The sequence below is a fragment of the Macaca fascicularis genome, chromosome 6 (genome assembly GCF_037993035.2).
Source record: "Macaca fascicularis isolate 582-1 chromosome 6, T2T-MFA8v1.1".
NCBI classification, from domain to species: domain Eukaryota; kingdom Metazoa; phylum Chordata; class Mammalia; order Primates; family Cercopithecidae; genus Macaca; species Macaca fascicularis.
The window spans coordinates 156,487,110-156,509,456 of NC_088380.1; the positions used below are offsets into that span (position 1 = coordinate 156,487,110).

Consider the following 22,347-nt stretch of genomic DNA (forward strand, 5'->3'; position numbering starts at 1 on the left):
AGGTCCTGCCACCCACAAGCTCTTTCCTTTCTGAGTCCCAGTTACTGCCACCTTAAAATGAGCTTGAAAACAGTATCCATCTCTGTTCTAACAATGATGCCAAGTACTTAACCTGATGCTCTTTGAATTCTCATGGCACCATTACTTGTTGATTATTATTAATAACCTCCATTTTACCAAAAACATCTCTGAGGCTCAGAGAGGCTAAGTAACTTTCCCAAGGTCACACAGCTTGACCAGGCAGTTAGTATTTGAACGCAGCTCTTCTAGAGCCCTAGGTCTTGACCATGCTGCTTCCCTTTCTCTCCTTTCCAACTAATCCCAGCTAGAGATAAAGTGCCCCCTTTGACGCTAGGAATAAATTGTTTGCTAATCTGTGACTGGAGAAGGACAAGCAGGGAGGAAATAAGCCTTTCCTTTGGTGTAATTGGCATTCTTGCCTCTTTGGACCACTCTGTTCTCTGGGAGTTCACTTTCCTCCATCCTTTAGTTACTGAAACACCCTTGCCCCCGGCCACACTGGTATGACAGTTTCCTTGGCATGTCTGTCTCATTCCTGAGGACACACCCATGTTGAGGAGAGTGTGGGAACTGGCCTAGCTTTCAAGGCCACACCCAACCTATCTCCTAGCAGGGCGGTCTCTGCAGTTGGCTGATCTCTCTCTCACACAGCTTCTTCCTGGCTGCAGTTTCGGGTGGTCATGTTCTGTCCGGCTCTAGGGGCTTCTCCTGGGAGTTCTTGCTAGGCATCAGCTGAACCGACACTGGGAAAGGGTAGGTCCAGGGATGGCGATCTCCCCATGGGGATCTTTGCTGAGAACTTGCACCTCTGGCCACCAACTGATGTGTCCCAACACAGACCTTGTCTAGGTCAAAGGTCTAGCCCGTGGCTTTGGCAGGCAGTAGGGTCAGCTGGGCTTCCTGTGGTCCCTGGTTCCCCACCTGCCTTCTTGTGGTTAATATATTTTTCTTCACCCTCACTACTTCCTCTCAAGTCCGTCCACCTTCTCTAGGTCACTAATCTCATCAGTTTCTGTTTTGAAAATATGGAATGCTTAGCAAATTTGCATGTCATTTTTGCAGAGGCGCCATGCTAATCTCTATATTGTTCCAACTTTAGTGTATATGATGCTGAAACTGAGCACCAGCGTCATCCTTTTAAGCAGAAATCAGATCCTGTCACCGCTGCTCAAAGCCCGCCAGTTGCTTCCTGCCACCATTAGAATAAAACCTGAATCCCTTACTGCACTTCACTGACTTTGAGACCCTACATGATCTGGCTTCTGTTGCCTGCTTATTTCCTCTACTTTATTTTTATTTTTAAAAATTAATTAATTTATTTTTTGAGACAGTCTTGCTCTGTCACCCAGGCTGGAGTGCAGTGGCACAATCTCAGCTCACTGCAACCTCCACCTCCAGAGTTCAAGCAGTTCTCCTGCCTCAGCCTCCTGAGTAGCTGGGATTACAGGCACCCGCCACCACGCCTGGCTAACTTTTGTATTTTTTTAGTAGAGATGGGGTTTTGCTATGTTGGCCAGGCTGGTCTCAAACTCCTGGCCTCAAGTGATCCACCCGCCTTGGCCTCCCAGAATGCTGGGATTTCAGGTGTGAGCTACAGCACCCAACCTATTTTATTTTTTGACACTATCCACCTGGAGATTAATTTCCTCTACTTTATGCCCTTGTTCACCCGCTCCAGCCACACTTGCCTTCTTGCTATTGCGCTTGTGGCCAGCACTTTCCTGCCTCAGGGCCTCTGCAGGTGTCCTTCCCTAATACTGGGTGCTGCTCTTCCCTTGCTTGTTCCCAGGGCTGGTTACCTCTGCCTCTGTGGCAGACATTTACATCTTGTGAGAGACCTTCCTCAGGTACATCCCCCACCCTTTTCTAACTCTTTATTTGGCTTCGTTTTAATTCATGGCACTTATCATATGTATATAATAAATATATTACATATGTAATATGACATATGAGGATGGGGATTAAAAATAACAAGTATGCAAACAATTTTTTTTTGTTTTGTTTTGAGATGGTATCTTGCTCTGTTGTGCAGGCTGGAGTGCAGTGGTGCGATCTTGGCTTACTGCAACCTCCGCTTCCCAGGTTCAAGTAATTCTCCCTCAGCCTCCCAAGAGTAGCTGGGACTACAGGAACACACCATCATACCTGGCTAATTTTTGTATTTTCAGTAGAGACAGGGTTTTACCATGTGGGCCAGGCTGGTCTGGAACTTCCGACCTTGTGATCCACCCTTCTCGACCTCCCAAAGTGCTGGGATTATAGGCGTGACCCACCACACCCGGCCATAAGTACTGTTTCTATTTGCATTCCATAGATGAGAAAACAGAGAGCCAGAGGAGTGAAATGCTTGCCTCAGGTTACAACTGGGAAAGGGTTGCTGGAGATCTGGCCCTAGTTCCCTCGAATCCAAGCCCATACCATAACCAGTTGTGTTATGCTGCAGCATGTCTTTGTAAATTGGGGATTTATTGTTGTGCTTGTCACACGTTTTGTCTTTAATTGTAAAGATAAAATGAGCGGCTGGGCGTGGTGGCTCATACCTGTAATCCCAGCACTTTGGCAGGCTGAGGCAAGTGGATCACCTGAGGTCAGGAATTCAAGACCAGCCTGGCCAACATGGTAAAACCCCGTCTCCACTAAAAATACAAAACTTAGCCGGGCATGGTAACATGTGCCTGTAACCCCAGCTACTCAGGAGGCTGAGACAGGAGAATCGCTTGAACCCAGGAGGCGGAGGTTGCTGTGAGTCAAGATTGCGCCACTGCACTCCAACCTGGGCTACAAGAGCAAGACTCCGTCTCAAAAAAAAAAAAGAGCTGGCCGGGCGCGGTGGCTCAAGCCTGTAATCCCAGCACTTTGGGAGGCCGAGACGGGCGGATCACAAGGTCAGGAGATCGAGACCATCCTGGCTAACCCGGTGAAACCCCGTCTCTACTAAAAAATACAAAAAACTAGCCGGGCGAGGTGGCGGGCGCCTGTAGTCCCAGCTACTACGGAGGCTGAGGCGGGAGAATGGCGTGAACCCGGGAGGCGGAGCTTGCAGTGAGCTGAAATCCGGCCACTGCACTCCAGCCTGGGTGACAGAGCGAGACTCCGTCTCAAAAAAAAAAAAAAAAAAAAAAAAGAGCTAATGGTTATGAGTGTGCTTTGTGTACTATAAAGCACTGTCCAAATGTGAGCATTATTAATATTCCTGGTATGACTATAGCTACCATTTAGTAAGTGCTCACAGGGTCCCAGCCTAAGATGTATATCATTCTGTCACTCAATCCTCAGAACAACCTTGTGAAAAGATGAAAAAGGCCGGGCTCGGTGGCTTAAGCCTGTAATCCCAGCACTTTGGGAGGCCGAGACGGGCGGATCACAAGGTCAGGAGATCAAGACCATCCTGGCTAACACAGTGAAACCCCCTCTCTACTAAAAAAATACAAAAAACTAGCCGGGCGGGTGGCGGGTGCCTGTAGTCCCAGCTACTCGGGAGGCTGAGGCAGGAGAATGGCGTAAACCCGGGAGGCGGAGCTTGTAGTGAGCTGAGATCCAGCCACTGCACTCCAGCCTGGGTGACACAGCGAGACTCCGTCTCAAAAAAAAAAAAAAAAAAAAAAAGATGAAAAAACCCGGCCAGGCGCGGTGGCTCACGCCTGTAATCCCAGCACTTTGGGAGGTGGAGGCGGGCAGATCACAAGGTCAGGAGATCGAGACCACGGTGAAACCCCGTCTCTACTAAAAATACAAAAAATTAGCCGGGCGCGGTTGTGGGCGCCTGTAGTCCCAGCTACTCGGGAGGCTGAGGCAGAAGAATGGCGTGAACCCGGGAGGCGGAGCTTGCAGTGAGCCGAGATCGCGCCACTGCACTCCAGCCTGGGCGACAGAGCGAGACTCCGTCTCAAAAAAAAAAAAAAAAAAAAAAAGAAAAAACCCAGAAAGTCAGGAAGATGAGGTCATTTACCCATGGTAACATGCTGGTAAACCCAGCAATCTCACTGGAGAGCTGAAGGGGTTTACTTACTGCCTCTATGTTCCAAGCTAGGGGACACACAGACATGCCCTTGACGATTCTTTGTTGCGTCTTCACCCTCAGGTAACTTATTTCTGGAATTCCAAGAGGAGTTGGAGCAAGTCTATAAGGTCTACTGTGCCAGCTACGACCAGGCCTTGCTACTGGTGGACACGTACAGGAAGGAGCCGGAGCTGCAGCGGCACATCCAGGGCATCATTGAGGCGGTGGTGTGAGTAGAACGGCCAGTGAGCGCTCATTCCTGCCCCACTGACCCAGGTCAGGGGCAGCTATGGTCTCACCCCTTTTTCATGCCATTCATGCTGCTTCAGGAGTGTTGCTCTGTCAGCGCCTGTGTTAGTCAGGATAGGGCAGGCTGTGCTGCAGAGACAAACAGCTCCCACATCTCAGTGGTTTCAAACAACAAAGGTTTATGTCTTCCTTTTGCTCCATTGAAGGCTGACTTGGGGTTCTGCTCTTTGTCATCCTCACTCCAGGACCCACACAGCAGCCACTGTCTGGAATGTTGCCAGTAACTGTGGCTTAAGAAAAAAGAGCTCTGGAGAGTCTAATGCTGGCAATTGAATGCTCTGGCCCAGAAATAATATTAATCACTTCTTGTAATTCATTGGCCAGGACTCATCATAGCTTCATTCAACAACCAGGAGGCAGGGTGTGCCATCCTACCACATGTCCAGAGTTGGAGAAGTAGAAACATTTGGGAACAGTGCTCATGACTAGCACAGGAAAGGGCAGTGAGATGAGGGTCCCATGTGTTCCCATAGTGATGAGAAGCAGGTGGGTGTCACCTGAGGATCCCTCTCTACCGGTGGCTGACGTCCTACCACATGGAAAAGGGACAGAATCACCAGTCCCTGGTGGACTCATAGCCTAGAATTAACACCAATGGGTAGAAGCCCCAGGTAGAAAAATGTAGAGAGTATGTCTTCAAATTTAAATTTTCGAATGGGTAACATGATTACATGATTCAAAAACTTTAAAACATCAAAATTTTTACAGTAAAAAATATCTGGCTGGGCTCGGTGGCTCACGCCTAAAGTCTCCTTTTCAAGAACCCATGTCCTAGTCCCTCTCTGCTTCCAAAAAAACTGTACTTATTTTCCCCTTTTATTCATCCTTCATGGGTCTTACAAACAGGCTTCTGCAAGGGTCACTAAATATATTTCTATAGTTTACAGATATAAAGGGAAGCAAGGTGCCAGAGATGAGACAAAAGGGAGAAGTGGAGGCTACGCAAACTAGAGACAACAGACCCCGTGTAGCATGCAGCTGCAGCACAGCTTAGCTGATTGTTGCTCTATCAAGTGGCTTTTGCTAGATAACAACCCCCAAAATGTAGTGGCTTAAAACAAACATTTATTTAGCTCACACTTCTGCATGTTAGCAATTTAGGTGTACTCAGTAAATGATTCTCCTGGAGTCATTAGCAGCCTCAAATATCTGCAGTCACCTGCAGGTCAGCTTTGCTGATCCTGGCTGGGTTTTTTCATGTATCTGGGACACAAGAGCTGCCTCACCTGTGGTTCCATGGTCTCTCCTCTTCCCGCAGCTAGCTTATTCACATCGTGGTCTAAGGTTCTAAGGGCAGTGGGGGAGGGCTTGGCATCTAGAGGTCTGAGCTGGGAACTGGCACATCGTCATTCAAATGAAGTCCTAAGGCCAGCCCATACTTAAGGGGTGGGGAAATAAACTCCATTTCTTGGTAGTAGGAGCTTCAAAGTGACAAAGGCTTGTAGGGATTAGGAGAGGAATAATTGCAGTGATTTTTTTGCAAACCATCTGCCGCAGCTGCCAGGTAGAAATGAGAGTCTGTTGTGGCCAGAGCCTCCGATTTTTTGAGAGACGCCAGAGACTGAGATGTAACATCTCTCAAGAGTTCAGTGCTGGCATCTAGCTCAGACATTTAATAAACATGGTGTGCGGGAGCCCCGGTTGCCCAGAAGCTGCTGTTTACTACATCCTATGCGCTTTGGTCTTTTCTAGCCAGGTCATCTGCGTTTTGCTCATGGGCTCTGGAGCTGGGCTACATGGTGGTGGATGTGGCTTGGCCTCTGGACATGAGAGAGCCATTTTATGTCTCAAGACCTAGTTTCCTTATGTGTAGGGCGGGAGGAATAACAGCCCTGCATGGGGCATTGATTCATTGCACATGAGTGACACTCAATGAATCCCACGTATTATAGTTATCTCGGCTAGGCAGGGATTCTATTTTCTCTGAGACCACACTGTAGTTCTCAATTTTATCAGTGCCATGCTCCCTTGTTATAACAAATATTACATAAATTTACTATCCTGAGACATATCCTGAAATATATGTATAAATAAGTATATCTCTCCTACCTATATGTGTAACTGAAAAAAATCAATATAATGACTTCACTATAAAGAAGAAATAAAAGGAAAATCATTCCAATACAATGCTATGTAGTTCAGTGTGCATATGCTTGGACACCACTACTAAAACATATAAGAAAGCCATCAGATGCTTGCAGTGACTTATAATAAATAAGTCTGGATTTAAAGAAAGAGATATCTGAAGCTGTTCTGTACAAAAAGTACAAAAAAATGAAAGAGCACAGAATGACAGTGACAATAAACCTGACTTCCTTGTTTATGATAAGAGAAAGAACGAAATAACATCGTTGAAATGGGGATTTATAAAAGGTAGTGTCCTAGTAATTCCCAGTATTATGATATATGACTGGATGGAATCCAAGAGTGATAAACATATTTAGGGTTTTAGAAGCGTAGCACATTTCAGGGCCTTTGTTCAGTCTCTGAATGTTCAGGGGGACACGTGAGACATGGAACAATTCTCTGTAGTTCAGGACTGTCCTTGCAAGACATGCAGTGTACCTGGTCCCTGCCTGTTAAATGCCAGGCATTACTTTCCAGAGCCTGGCCAATAAGAATCACCACGCCAGCCATAACTAGTTCTTTCTCAGTCTGCTAGGATAGATGGCACCAGGTTATTAGATTCCTTGGGATTCCAAAATGCACGCTGACCCCACCCTTTATTTGGGTGGGATATTCATTCTGTCTTTTAAGGCAACCCTTCCCATCTAAGAGCCAAGGGAATAAAAAACTCGCCTTGGCAGTGGGCAGGAAGCTCTGCCCCAGGTAGGACTGTCCTAGTGGTAGAGCCCTCAGGGTGGAAAAGGCAGCCTTGCAGAGATGGGCCTGTCCAGCACAGAGCACTGCGGGCTGTCCAGCACAGAGCACTGCAGTTCCGGAATGATGGCGGAGGCAGCAGAGTTTGCAGAAGGCAAATAATCTTCTTTGCTTTCCTTTATCAGCTAGGTGTTTTTTTTGTTTGTTTGTTTGTTTGTTTTTGAGACAGAGTCTCGCTCTGCCGCCCAGGCTGGAGTGCAGTGGCGTGATCTTGGCTCACTGCAAGCTCCGCCTCCCGGGTTCACGCCATTCTCCTGCCTCAGCCTCCCGAGTAGCTGGGACTACAGGCACCCGCCACCTCGCCCGGCTAGTTTTTTTGTATTTTTTAGTAGAGACGGGGTTTCACTGTGTCAGCCAGGATGGTCTCGATCTCCTGACCTCGTGATCCGCCCGTCTCGGCCTCCCAAAGTGCTGGGATTACAGGCTTGAGCCACCGCGCCCGGCCAGTTTGTTTTAAATATATAAGCAACATACGCTTATTGAACAAAAGGAACGTTCCAACAACACACAAGTATATAAAGTAAAAACGTAAAAGTCCATTCCCCTAGTAATGTTTTCCATCCAAATTTTCTACTGTATATTTATAGATAGAGAGAGAGATAGATGAACAGACAGATAGATGGTTAGATAGATAGATGTAATTTTTTTTTTTTTTTTTTGAGACAGAGTTTTGCTCTGTCTCCCAGGCTGGAGTGCAGTGGTGCAATCTAAGCTCACTGCAACCTCTGTCTCCTGGGTTCAAGCGGTTCTCCTGCCTCAGCCTCCCAAGTAGCTGGGACTATAGGAGTGCGCCACCACGCCCAGCTAATTTTTGTATTTTTAGCAGAGACAGGGTTTCACCATGTCAGCCAGGATTGTCTCGATTTCTTGACTTCATGATCTGCCATTCTTGACCTCCCAAAGTGCTGGGATTACAGGCGTGAGCCACAGCTCCCGTCTGACAGATAGAATTTTTATGAGGCTTCTTCTGTACATGCTGTTCTAGAACTTACATGTATGCTTAACCATAGTAATGAATATCTTTTCAGGATAGCATGGATATTTCTACAGTGTTCTTTTCTATCTTTCTTTTTTCTTTTTTTTTTTTTTTGAGACAGTCTCACTCTGTCACCCAGGCTGGAGTACTGTGGTGTGATCTCAGCTCACTGCAGCCTTGACCTCCCAGGCTCAGGTGATCCTCCTACCTCAGCCTCCTGAATAGTTTGGACTACAGGTGTGTGCCACCACACCTGACTCGTTTTTGTAGAGATGGGGTTTCACTATGTTGCCCAGGCTGGTCTCAAACTCCTGGACTCAAGCAATCTGCCCACCTTAGCTTCCCAAAGTGCTAGGATTATAAGCATGAGCCACTGTGCCCAGCACAGTGTTTTTTTAATGGCTGCAGAGTTTCTTTCCTGGACTGCTCTTAGACTATGGCTTATTTGGCCATTCCTCTACTGAAGGATATTTGGGTTGTTTCCAATTATTTACTAACTCAAATAGAGTCGCTGAACAACTTGTACCTTTATCCTTGCTCACTTGAGTTTGGATTTCTGTGGGTATATTTCTAGGATGGGATTGATGGAAGAAAGAGTTTGTACCCTTTACAAATTGCCGAACTCCTCTGCCTCTCCAAGGTCTTGCCAGTTGATACTCCCACCGAGAGAATACACGAAGGCCTGTTTTTCCACCCTCACCCAGCTCTGTGTATCAGCTTTCAATTTCTGTTGCCTATCTGAAAAGCTGCATAAAAAAGTATTGTCCAAATTACCTTAGAAAGTCTGTAAATGTGAGCGGATGCTCTCATTCTTTGGTAATCCCCTCATGGTTGTGAGGAAAATACGCAATCATCTCTTTCAGGACCGCTTGCACTCTAATTTGTGAGTTGACAGTTGTCCCTGGGAGACAGTTGGCTCTTTCCCATGGAAAGGAAGCCCAGAGGATGGAGTTTTGCAAATACCTGGCAGTGGTTTCCACCTCCCCTGCCCACAGTCAGCCAAGCCCCTGGACACCCTTGGTGAGAGCAGATGGCCAGCGTAGGCGTCTCCTGATGGGTAATCCCGCCCCCTGCAGCTTCTGAGGGGCTCCCACCTGCTGTGCCTGTTCTTAGCTTCATGGCTGATCTTTCCTGGACATTTGGTCTGGAGATTTTCCTAAGGAAGGAGAGCCAGAGGCACAAGTATCATCAGGGAGGGCCCAGAGAAAGGTCCTGAGCAGTACTGGTTGAGTCTTCAAGGAGAAGGCACACTTAGATGGCTGAGATTTGAAACCTTCGTGGCCTTCTCCATGCTGGGCCTAGGGGCTACTGGTCATAATCTTTTAAAAAAAGACTGTGGAGCCCCTTCCCAGATGCCATTCACTTGGGGACTCTTGATGAAGTTCCAGACACCCTTAAGAAGGAGACTATAACTAGTCATCCATGCATCAATGGTGTATCTGGAAGGGACCTTGGCACCATTAGTTCCAGAGTTTTGTTTTGTTTTCACTTTTTTTTTTAAGATGAGGTCTTGCTTTGTTGCCCAGGCTGGAGTACAGTGGCATGATCACAGGTCAGTGTATCCTCATACTCCTGGGCTTAAGCAATCCTCCTGTGTCAGCCTCCTGAGTAGCCACTATGCCTGGTGAATTTCTTTTTCTTTTTTTTTTTGAGACAGAGGTCGTGCTATGTTGCCCAGGCTGGTCTTGAACTCCTGGCCTCAAGCAATCTTTTTTTTTTTTTTTTTTAACTTTTTTTCATAAAAAGTTTCAAACTATAGAAAATAGTATAATGTAATAGATACATACCCACCACCTAAAATTAACAAGTGTTAACATTTTGCTGTTTGCTTTATCTACTTTTATGCTAATTTTAAGGAAATTTTAGATATTATGACTTTTTACCCCTAAATACTTTAAATACATCTCTAAAAATTAAGTTCCTGTGATTTTTTTTTTTTTTTTTTTGAGACGGAGTCTCACGCTGTTGCCCAGGCTGGAGTGCAGTGGCGCGATCTTGGCTCACTGCAAGCTCCGCCTCCTGGGTTCACGCCATTCTCCTGCCTCAGCCTCCTGAGTAGCTGGGACTACAGGCGCCCGCCACCACACCCGGCTAATTTTTTTTTGTATTTTTAGTAGAGACGGGGTTTCACTGTGGTCTCGATCTCCTGACCTTGTGATCCGCCCGCCTCGGCCTCCCAAAGTGCTGGGATTACAGGCTTGAGCCACCGCGCCCGGCCTAGTTCCTGTGATTTTTAAGAACTTTTTTTGGCCGGGTACGGTGGCTCATGCCTGTAATCCCACCACTTTGGGAGGCCAAGGCGGGCAAATCATGAGGTCAAGAGATCGAGACCATCCTGGCCAACATGGTGAAACCCTGTCTCTACTAAAAATACAAAAAAATTAGCTTGGTGTGGTAGTGGGCACCTGTAATCCCAGCTACTCGGGAGGCTGATGCAGGAGAACCACTTGAACCCGGGAGGCGGAGGTTGCAGTGAACAGAGATCACAGTGAACTGAGATCGCACCACTGCACTCCAGCCTGGTGACACAGTGAGACTCCATCTCAAAAAACAAAACAAAAACAAACAAACAAACACAAACAAGAACATTTCTTTAAGGCAGCAGACGATTCTATTAAATAAGATATCATGTGGATACCCAACACAGTTGAGTTGCGCTCGGGACATACCTGAGCAGAGATGTCAAGGATCCAGTTGTATGTATCAGTCTGGAGCTCTGGAACAGAAGTTGGAGGTGGAGATCTGGGCCTGGGATGTGTTTAAAGCCATAGGACCAAATGAGGTCACTAAGAAAAAGTGGAGAGAGAGGGAGGAGAAGACACCCAGGACACTCCGGCATTGGAGAGAGACCAGCAAAGGAGGCTGAGAGAGCTGCCTGCAGAGTATGAGGAGAAGCAGGACAGTGGGTGTCTCTGGGGCCAGAAGAAGAAAGTGTTTCAGGAGCAAGGGTGTCAGTCGTGTCTGCTGCGGAGAGGCCGAGCACACTGAGGGCAGAGAGCTTGAACGTTGGATTTGGGACAGATGGGAAACCAAGGCCCAGAACTGTCACTGCCTGCCTAACATCTAGAATTCACAAGTTACAGGTGAGGAACTGGAGGACCACAGAGGGAGGGTGACTTGCCTGAGATCACACAGTGAGCTAAGTGGTAGAGTGAGGACTAGAGCCCAGGTCCCCTGGTCCTCCAAAGGGTGGGCTTTACCTGCCTAATACCAGCCTTCTCCTTCAGGCCACAAGCTGGATCTTCAGGCCTCAGTTTCTTGCTGGTAATTCCTCTGCAGAGGATCACCAGGTACCCATTGCTGCTGCAGAAAATCCTGGAGAACACAGTCCCTGATGCCAGTGCCTACCCTGTCCTTCAGAGGGCTGTCTCTGCCCTCCAGGACGTGAACACCAATATCAATGAGTACAAGATGCGCAAGGAAGTGGGTAAGGACTTGGGCATTTAAGAGGGCACATTAGTGGGAATGCTTCCAGTTACAGAAAATTTATCTAAAATCGGCTTCACCAGTAAAGAGAGTGTAGTGGCTTATGTAACTATAAATCCAGAGGTAATGCAAGCTTTAGGTAGGGTTCGATCAGGGTGCTGGCTCCATTTCCCTGTAACTCCCTTGTCTCTGCTCTTTACTCTGTATCAGCTTCATCTTCAGGCTGGCTTGCCTCATAATAGTAAGTTGTGGCTGTTCCAAGACTCACAGCTGCACACCATACTTACCAGAGTGAGGCAGGAATGTTTCCCCCTTAGCCACAAAAATTAAATCAAAGTTTCTCTTTGATAGGACCCACCTGGGTCATGTGCTTACCCTGAACTAATCATCATAGTTAGGGTGTTGTGAACTGATTGACTTAGGCCTAGGATATGTGCCCTTCTTTGAATCGATCACTGTTGCCAGGGGGTTGGAATTATATAAATTGGCTCGTGTCAGTCAGCAACCCACCCCTTGAGCTAAAGTGAGATCAATCTCATCCAAACCACATGACTGCCACACAGTGGAGGAGAAACCAACACTGGGGAGGTAAAGAGCTGTGCATCTATCTGGGGAGAGGGGAACCCCTGCCCCTCAGGTTATTAAAACAGAAAGGTTTGGAAAATGAAGCAGTGTCCCAAGTGAAGAGAAAACTCAATTACATGACTGAGACAATATACAAATGGCAATTCAGCTAATGTTTACTAAGGGCTGTCTGTGTCGTGCTTTTTCCTTCATCATCACATTTGGTCTTTGAGAGCATACATCACTTGCTTCCTATCACAGAACTGGTAAGGGACAGACCAGGTTTCACACTCAGGCCTGGAGTCTTCACCGCCATGCTGTACTATATTTAGCAGCTTTGGATTTCCTCCCCACCTGCTTCTCCATCCTACGACAGGCAGTAGGAAGCACTGAGTCAGGACCAGGAAGCATGGCTCCCAGCTGGCTTGGCTCAAAGTGGCTGAGGGACCCCAGGCAAATCTCTTCTCCCTGGGTTCTTCTTTAGAAAGTTCATTCAGACCCTCTGTCTTAGGTGACTCTCCCAGCAATCCTGCAAGGTGGCTGGTCCCATTTTACAGATGAGGAAACTGAGGCCCCAAGGAGTGGTGACTTTCCAAAGTCAAGCAGGCAGGAAGCTCTACAGCTAGGGCTCACACCTCGGATACAGGACCCTGTGCTTTTCCTGCGTGACTCATCAACCTGATGAATGTGACCCTGATGGAGCAGAGGGCCCAAGCAGGTGCCCAGCCAGGCATGTCCATGACACTTGCTTTCCTGAGTCAGCTTGATCACCGTGCTTCCCCTCTTCTGTGTCATTGCAGCCTCCAAGTACACCAAGGTAGAGCAGCTGACCCTCCGGGAGCGGCTGGCCCGCATCAACACGCACACCCTCTCCAAGAAGACCACCCGGCTGAGCCAGCTGCTGAAGCAGGAGGCGGGGCTGATCCCCAGGGTGAGCGTGGGCCTGGGAGGAAGAGTCACACCCAGCCACCCCCAAGGCCAGGCCCTGCACAGTGGGTAGACAGGGGGCTTAGGCTCCTTTCAGAAATGAGGCAACGGAGGCTGAGAGAGTGAGGTGCTGGGAAGAGGCAGAGGTGGCACCCCATTTGATTCTGAAGAGCCAGTGGAGGGGTTTCTCCAGGGTCTTGGGCCACTCTCTTTGGGGCCTGTTTACACAGATAGGAGAGCCGGTCTCTGGGTTTGGGCAAAGAACCAGCCCTAAATAGCTGCTTCTAGCGGCTCAGCAGGTTGGTGGAGTGCCTGCTCTGAACCAAGCATGCTCACACGATGAAATAGGTGTTCCCACTATCCCCATGGGAAAACAGAAGCTCAGAGAGGGTAAAACACCTGTCCAGGGTCACACGGCTAGGAAGCCAGTGAACTGGGGTTCATGCTTGTGTATCCGATTCCATGCTCTGAATGCAAAGCCACCGAGCTACACTGCCCACTCAGCTTCGGGGTTGCCAGAACCGGCTCTGGTGGGCGAGTCTGTGGAAAGGTTGTCCCAGGGAGGACTTGGGACACTGGAGCCGGTGTACACTGCCCCCATGTGGATATTCTCAACCCTCACACACATTGCTTTCAGACAGAAGACAAGGAATTTGATAATTTAGAAGAGAGGTTCCAGTGGGTGTCTCTGTGTGTGACTGAGCTGAAGAACAACGTGGCTGCTTACCTGGACAATCTGCAGGTGAGGACCTTGCAGGGTTCATAAGGGGCGAGTCTGGGCTGGGTTCCCCTGGCAGGAGGCTTGCGGGGCGCAGCCTACAAGCTGGGAAAGGCACCAGCCTCAGAAACCAACCAGATGAGGTCATCCTGTCTCTGGCTGCCTCCAGAAGAATGCTGGCCAGCACTCCTCAGCCCCAGGTCATTATACTGGGGGCAGCTCTGAGCCCATTGGAGTTCCTGCCACATAGGGCCAAAATTCACTGGAACCAGAGCCCTCCAGAGCAACCCTGCCAGACCAGCACCTACAGCAGGGGAGACAAACGCAGGCGCCTAAAGGGGCCAGGCAGGTAATGCTACTGAGTGAAGTGTGCAGGTAATAGGCAATCCAATGCAATAGGATCCTAGTGTCTAACAGGCTGTTTATGAGGCTTTTCAGTGGACTTAAATATAAAATAATATTTGGAATTTGAAGGGCTGAATGAATGAATACATGAATCAAATCTAAAGGAGCAGCTATTTCTCAGCTCTGGGGGATTGTTGCTGGGTGAGAATATGGGCCCAGCTCTGCTCTTCTGACTTTAAGAGAAACATACCTGGACATTCAGGTATTTTTCAGATTTTTAATGACATCTCCTGATGCGTCAATGTGAGCAACTAATTAAATGAAGATTTAAATGCTATGAAGGCATGTTTATTTTTACGGCATTGATGTAAATAGGAAAAGTTAGCTGATTTAGAGAAAAGTATTAATAGAACATGTGGAATATGGACATGGGAAAGAAAAAAAAAAAAACCACTGCCGGGTGCAGTGGCTTACGCCTGTAATCCCAGTACTTTGGGAGGCTGAGGTGGGCAGATCACTTGAGGTCAGGAGTTCAAGACCAGCCTGGCCAACAGGGTGAAACCTCATCTCTACTAAAAATATGGAAAAATTTAGCCGGGCATGGTGTCACGCGCCTGTAGTCCCAGCTACTCAGGAGACTGAGGCGGGAGAATCACTTGAACCTGGGAGGTGGAGATTGCAGTGAGCCAAGATCATGCCACTGCATACCAGCCTGGGTGACAGAGTAAGACTCTGTCTCAAAGAAAAGAAAAGAAAAGAAAAGAAAAGAAAAAACCCACAAAGGTGGCTTGTAAATATGTGAAGTTCAAGAAGCACTGGAATGAGGAGGAAGATATTGGCTCAGTCTAAGGCAGAACTGTCTGATCACTTAAGCTGTGTGAGGACAGGATCAGCTCTGTCTGTCCCTCTCAGTGGGGGTGTGTAGAGGGCCTGGAAAGCCTCTTCAAGGAGGTGTGGTGGGAGGGGATTCCAGCCTAAGATGGCCACGACCGGCCATGATTCAATGTTTCTCCTTGGTACTGGGTCCAGACTTTCCTCTGCTTCAGGCCGCACGAATACAGTCTGGACATCCCCGAGGGGCCTGCAGTGCAGTATTGCAATTTGGCAAGAGACCTTCAGCTCGAGGCCTTCCTGACGTTTGTGAGTCTCCTTTCTCCTTTCGTTGTTAGGCAGGTGGTAGAGCTTACAAGAATACTATTTAGAAATCAGGCACTTTGGCCAGGCGCGGTGGCTCACGCCTGTAATCCCAGCACTTTGGGAGGCCGAGGCAGGTGGATCACCTGAGGTCAGGAGTTTAAGACCAGCCTGGGCAACACGGTGAAACCCCGTCTCTACTAAAAATACAAAAAATTAGCCGGGCGTGGCAGCGTGCGCCTGTAGTCCCAGCTACTCAGGAGGCTGAGGCAGGAGAATTGCTTGAACTCGGGAGGCGGAGGTTGCAGTGAGCCAGGATCATGCCACTGTACTCCAGCCTGGAGACAGAATGAGACTCCATCTCAAAAAAAGGAAAAAAAAAAAAAAAAAAAAGAAAAAGAAATCAGGCACTTCACACAATTGCCACATCTATAATCTTCCTGAGTGGTCAGCAGCATAGCGATTATTATTAGTGCCCTTTACTGATAAAAATAGCCCCCACTAGCATTTACTGAGCCTCACTATCTGCCAGGCTCTATGCTAAGCCCTTTATATTCCTTACATCGTTTAATCCTCACCATATGGTTTTCGGGGTGGCTACTATGAATAGCCCCATTCTGCAAATGAGACCTTGAGGCTCAGAGGGGGTGACCTCCTGGGTCATTTATACAGATGGTCAGTGGTAAGCTGGGATCTGAGCCCCAAAGACTCTCGACCACCACTCTATACAAAATCTTTCCTAAGGCTGGGCAAGGTGGCTTATGCCTGTAATCCCAGCACTTTGGGAGGCCAAGGCAGGAGGATTGCTTGAGCCCAGTTGTTTGAGACCAGCATGGGCAACATAGACCCTGTCTCTACAAATAATAATAATAGTAAAATTAGCTGGGTGTGGTGGCATGTGCTAAGGTGGGAGGATCGCTTGAGCCTGACAGGTAGGCTGCAGTGAGCTGTGATTGCGTCACTGCACTGCAGCCTGGGAGACAGAGTGAGACCCTGTCTCAAAAAAAAAAAAAAAAATTTCAAGATCTTTGCATAATAATGATTCGAAGTGCTATATAAGATTGAATGCCTACTCTGTGCTAGGCACTCTGTTAAGCTCATTACATGCATCGTCCCCATTTTTCAGATGGGCAGATTGAGGCCCAGAGAAGTTAGATAACATGCTAAAGGCCCCAGCTAATCAGTGGAGATTAGACTGGAGCCCGGGCCTGCATGCTTCCAAAGTCCCTTCTCACAGCCCCTGCCCTTTGCCACTTCCTTTCCTGACTCCCACGCTCACCTCTCCCCACAGAAGCAACGGCTAGAAGGCCTGGTGTGGCAGCCACTGTGCAGCCTGGCCAAAGCCCTGCTTGGCCCTCAGAACCTGATCAAGAAGCGTCTGGACAAGCTACTGGACTTTGAGCGGCTGGAAGAGAAACTGCTGGAGGTGGGCAGCGTGACCTACCAGGAGGAGGCCGCCCGGCACACGTACCAGGCACTCAACTCCCTCCTAGTGGCTGAGCTCCCGCAGTTTAACCAGCTGGTCGTGCAGTGGCTGGGCCAGATCCTGCGCACATTCGTGACCCTCCAGAGGGACCTTGCAAAGCAAGTGCTGCAGAGGGCAGAGGGCAGCATGGCCCAGGTGAGGCCTCTGGGACTGGGACACCTGTGGGGAGTAGCCAGGCAAGGCCCTGCAGCCCCATCAGCCAGCTGTGTGTAGGGGCTAGGATGGAGGGAGGATGGGCCTGAAAACAGGTCATCAGGCACATAGGAGGAGGTGGTGGGAACCTTCTAGATCTCTCTCATGCCCAGTCTCCCTCTATTAGTGAAGTCAGACCATGAAAGCAAGGATAGGACTGAGATTCCAGACCATTCCCAAGTCCTACAACTCAGAAGCAGAAGAAGCTTTGCTGGTACAATAGCAGATCTTGGGACTGATCTCTGGAGTGTAGTAGAAGTTGATGACAGAGGCCGAAGGTCATTTCTACACAGTAAGGAGTAAATGTGAAGCCAGTGTTATTATTATGACTTCTAGCAGCCATCTTCTCATGAGTACTTAGGATGTACCTGTTTGGAGCACTCTCCATGCGTGATCTCATTCAATCCTCACAACAACCCTACAGAGGAGGAATAATGATCTTCATTTTAAAAATAAAGAAGCCAAGGCTTCTTTAAGTAGAGGTTAAGTAGCTTGTCTAGGTCCACAAGGCTAATAGCAAGCTTTGAACTCTTGACAGTTCAGCTCTAGGGCCTGGGCTCTCAACCACAACACTTAAGAGCCTGTAAAAGGAGTTACCGGCTGAAAGCATAAATAGGTTCCACAGAGGTTTGGATAAACCTCCAAATGCAAACTTTGATTTTAGAATTTGGAAGACTGGAGTTGATATAGGAAGGAATACCCAACTGTTTCCAGATCTTGCTCTCAGATGTCAACATCAGAGCTAACCTTGGGAGCAATTTCTTTTTTTTTTTTTTTTTTTTTTTGAGACAGAGTCTTGCTCTGTCGCCCAGACTGGAGTGCAGTGGCACAATCTCAGCTCACTGCAAGCTCTGCCTCCCGGGTTCACACCATTCTCCTGCCTCAGCCTCCCAAGTAGCTGGGACTACAGGCGCCCGCCACTACGCCCCGCAAATTTTTTGTATTTTTAGTAGAGATGGGGTTTCACTGTGTTAGCCAGGATGGTCTCAATCTCCTGACCTCATGATTCGCCCGCCTTGGCCTCCCAAAGTGCTGGGATTACAGGCATGAGCCACCACGCCCGGCCAGGGAGCAATTTCAATATTCCTCATATCACACGCTGTTTCCTGTGTGTCACAGTTTCCAGCTCAGCTTTTCCCCATTCAATTCTTTGCATGAAAATTCTACTAAGATTTGCCTTCCCCACCCCGTCTCCTTTCCAGCCGACAGCCCTGCCCTCCAGCACACAGCTGCTGAATGTGGCCACTCTGCACAGATGCCTACCTCAGCTTAGAATGCCGCTTTCCATTGTCCCTCAGCACTTTCACTGTCTGGCATAGAGTAGGAGCTCCCCAAACAGGTAGCAGATGAATGAGTCTCTCCATGAAGCTCTCAGAGCTCCCCATCTCCCTGGGGGAGAGAAGTCATCTCCCTATTCTCTGTACTCCAGCAGCCCTGTGGATGGAACTGTGCCCAGTACTTTCCAGAGCCTGCCTTTTGCTGCAGGGATCCATGAATGTGTTTCCTCTCAAGCAGGGGGACTGGGACTGCAAGCTTTTCCTCTTTTTGGCCCTCACAGAATTCTGTCCCAGACACTCTGCGAATTGAATTAGGCCTGAACCATCAGTAAAACAAGTGTTTCTCTTCCTTGAGGGCAGAAGAGCAAATCGGATGAAGTGATCTTTTCCCTCTCCTGTAGCCTAGAGATTTTCTCTCCTGAGCTGCCCCAACCCCTTGCATTAAAGCTGGGATGTGCCGAGCTGGGGAGTGTTTGGGGATGCCAGTAGAGAGGTGGTCATGTTTATAAAAGCAGAAAGTAAGGGTGCTTCCTGATCGGCCTGTCAGAGTCTACTGGTGACAGCTGCCAGCCTGCCTTATCTATGTCCTGTGGTCCATGCACCTGGCCTGTCTGTGTGGAGCCTGGGAAAGGCTGCAGCCAGAAACCTCAATCTCTCTGCATCCTGGTGGGAGGAAGGCTCTAGGTCAGCACTGAGAGCAGTGAGTTTGGTGACAAGCTGTGAGTCTGGTGACAAGCTGTGAGTTTGGTGACAAGCTGTGGGGTCTCACTCACTCCTAGTTTGTCTGATGAAAGTGCAAGTGATCCTGCACAGGGTCAAGGTCTCAGGACAGAGTGTCACTCAGAACTCCGTGGGTTGAAAGTAACGTAAACCCAAACCAAGCCAGGGATCTCCTTGTCACCTCTTGTCCAGCTCTGTTGACAGTGTCTGTCCCCACTTAGCTGCCCCACCACCATGTCCCAGAGCCTGCCTTCAGGAAGCTGGTGGAGGACGCATTGGGCCGGACTAGTAACCAGCTTCATTCCTTTCAAGAGACCTTTGAGAAAGTGCTGCCACCTCCCACCACACAGGTAAGCATCCTTCCTCCACCCCAAAGACTGTCCAGTTCTTCACTGGCCAGTAGGGTGAGGCTCCATCCATCCCCTCTTTCCTTTCCTTTTTTGTCCCCCAACGTTTCCTGTTATCCATGGAAATATGTTCTCTTCTCTCTCCTTTCTCTTTGAGCTGGGGGTCAGGGGCATATCCAGATACATACATACTCTTTACATCCAAGAAGTAGAAGAACAGCACAGAACTTCTGAGTCAAGAAAAAGAAAACCCAAACATTAAGTGAAGTTAGACATAATGATGGGCAACTGGCATTGACATCCAAAAAGCTAGAACTTCTTCAGATTGTCATCAAAAGGTATCCTTGTCCGGGCATGGTAGCTCACACCTGTAATCCCAGCACTTTGGGAGGCCGAGGTGGGTGGATCACTTGAGGCCAAGAGTTCAAGACCAGCCTGGCCAACATGGCAAAACCCTGTGTCTACTAAAAATACAAAAATTAGCTGAGCGTGGTGGTGTGCACCTGTAATTCCAGCTACTTGGGAGGCTGAGGCAAAAGAATTGCTTGAGCCTGGGAGGCGGAGGTTGCAGTGAGCCAAGCAAAGGTATCCTTTTCCTTCCCTGCCTTCTAACGCCAGCTTCAACATGAGCATTCAACATATATAAAAATTTTGGATATGGCTGGGCGCGGTGGCTCAAGCCTGTAATCCCAGCACTTTGGGAGGCCGAGACGGGCGAATCACAAGGTCAGGAGATCGAGACCATCCTGGCTAACCCGGTGAAACCCCGTCTCTACTAAAAAGTACAAAAAAAAAACTAGCCGGGCGAGGTGGCGGGCGCCTGTAGTCCCAGCTCCTCGGGAGGCTGAGGCAGGAGAATGGCGTAAACCCGGGAGGCGGAGCTTGTAGTGAGCTGAGATGTGGCCACGCACTCCAGCCTGGGCGACAGAGCGAGACTCCGTCTCAAAAAAAAAAAAAAAAAAAAAAAAAAAAAAAAAAAAAAAAAAAAAATTTTGGATATGTCATTTAAATTTCCTATTGCTATGGTATTTTTTATTGTAAAGAACAGTATTTCAGCTGCACGATGGTTTACAAAGCTTTGGCTGACCAAATGCTTTTGTTTTTGTTTTTGTTTTTTTGAGATGGAGTTTCACATTGTCGCCCAGGGTAGAGTGCAGTGGTGTGATCTTAGCTTATTGCAACCTCCACCTCTCAGGTTCAAGCAGTTCTCCTGCCTCAGCCTCCCGAGTAGCTGGGATTACAGGCTCCCACCACTACGCCTGGCTAATTTTTGTATTTTTAGTAGAGACAGGATTTCACCATGTTGGCCAGGCTGGTCTCGAACTCCTGCCCTCTGACCTCAAGTGATCCGCCCACCTCGGCCTCCCAAAGTACTGGGATTACAGGTGTGAACCACCATGCCTGGCCCCAAATGCTTTTTTAACAAATGTATTTTCCTTTAAAATATAAGGAGAGGTTATCTGTTCTAGTCACTTGAAAAGTGTACCCAGGGGCTCTGTGTTTTAAAAGTAACTGAAGCAGCTGTAGGGAGAAGGGTCTCCTCAGACTGTGGCAAGACCTGGATCTGAGAAATTGAAACTGTCCCTTCGCATGCATCATGTGAACTGAAGAGTCAGGAGACAGCCCTGAGATTTCCCAGAGGGAGAATGGGGCCCCAGGGACACAGAGAAACAAGAATGGGAGACCAGCAGAAGAGGACAGATAAAAGTGGCCCACACCTGACCCACACCTGGCCGCAAGCATAGAGACCATCACAGCCTGATGTCCGCCACGATGCTGCAGGCTGACTCCTCGTTGGCCCCACCTGTCCCTCCGCCTACCCTACATGAAGAGCTTTGCCCAGCAGAGGCCTCACTGACTAGGGGTGTGCCATGGGCCCCGAGACTTGGAGAGAGAGCATGGGTGCAGAGGATAAACAGCAAAGCAGCCACTTGAACGTGTCATGGGAACCTTTTCTCTCTTTTTACTCAAAACAAATTACAATGACATGTTTCTTATTGGGAAAGCAATCCGTACTTATTGTGGAAAAGTTAAAAGACACAGAAAAACAAACAAGAAACAAATGGAAACATCCAGAATCCCAGTATGTGTTGCACATTGGTAGGAAGAGTCACCCCTTCCCACCCTCCCACCTCTACACACACACACACACACACACACACACACACACACACACAAACCTCCTGCACATTCCTGATGTATTTGGCTGAAGGTATAGAATCCAGCGCAAGTGACGTGGTCTCCCCGGACAGGAGCAGCCCTCATGGGATCTTTGCAAGCCCTCCTTGGGTGCCCTCCCACCCTTGGGGGTGACGCTGTTCTCTGCGTAGGGAGGGCCGGTCAGTGTTGAGAAAGAAGCCCAGCGTTTGTGACACCACTGTGAGTGGTGTGCATGCACTCACATGCATACCACTGTTCTAAAAGAATTGACCCACAACACCACTGTTCTCAAAGAAAACTAACTCGTCTCTACACTCCTGTTTAAGGACCTGTTATAGAAACATTGGGACCTCCTGGTTCTAAATCCTGAGACAGCGTCCCCTTTGGGGCGAGGATGTGGCAGAGTCTGTGGCCAAATGTTCCTGAAGGGCATCTCTGCCTGCCTCCCCACGCCCAACACCTCCCAAGAAGTAACCACATAGAGCATGGTGAACACACACACACACACACACACACACACACACACACACACACCCCTCTCTTAAGACAGAAAGTAAATATGTATTTAGCATATTTAGTTTCTTATTGATTTTACAAAAAGGGGACAAGCATCCCTGAGTCTCTCCTTGTTGATACTCTTCTGGAAGCAGTATCATGGAATGGAAAAACAGAAAATGCCAGGAGATTTTTGGATAAACTGGAAGTGCCAACGAATCATGCTTTCCAGCTAGATGGCGATTTTCATCTAGCTAAAACTCTCTCCCATGTTTCTGCTACACCATTCACCAAGTTCTCCACCGTGCCCTGTAAATGGCAGGTGCTCCATAAATGCCTGTGGACTGAAAACCCATGGAATCAAAGGTAA

General features: G+C 48.4%; 1 protein-coding gene and 1 non-coding gene across 7 annotated transcripts in view; one reads left to right on the plus strand and one right to left on the minus strand.

Moving 5' to 3' along the window:
• The window catches only part of ARHGEF37 (Rho guanine nucleotide exchange factor 37), a 52,303-nt gene that overhangs the window by 21,294 nt on the left and 8,662 nt on the right, over positions 1-22,347 (plus strand). For all 6 annotated transcript variants that reach the window (XR_012414243.1, XR_012414242.1, XM_065546960.2 and 3 more), the window contains 7 exons: positions 4,103-4,250; positions 11,414-11,613; positions 12,977-13,107; positions 13,741-13,845; positions 15,196-15,306; positions 16,592-16,921; positions 19,197-19,325. Coding sequence is in view for 4 of the 6 variants with exons in the window: in XM_065546960.2 (XP_065403032.1) it covers positions 4,103-4,250; positions 11,414-11,613; positions 12,977-13,107; positions 13,741-13,845; positions 15,196-15,306; positions 16,592-16,921; positions 19,197-19,325 (1,154 nt within the window). In the remaining 2 variants the exon portion in view is untranslated. The remainder of the gene's footprint in view (positions 1-4,102; positions 4,251-11,413; positions 11,614-12,976; positions 13,108-13,740; positions 13,846-15,195; positions 15,307-16,591; positions 16,922-19,196; positions 19,326-22,347) is intronic.
• On the minus strand, positions 1,041-1,145 carry LOC123574235 (U6 spliceosomal RNA). The gene has a single exon (XR_006699124.1). It is a non-coding gene; the product is annotated as a U6 spliceosomal RNA (small nuclear RNA).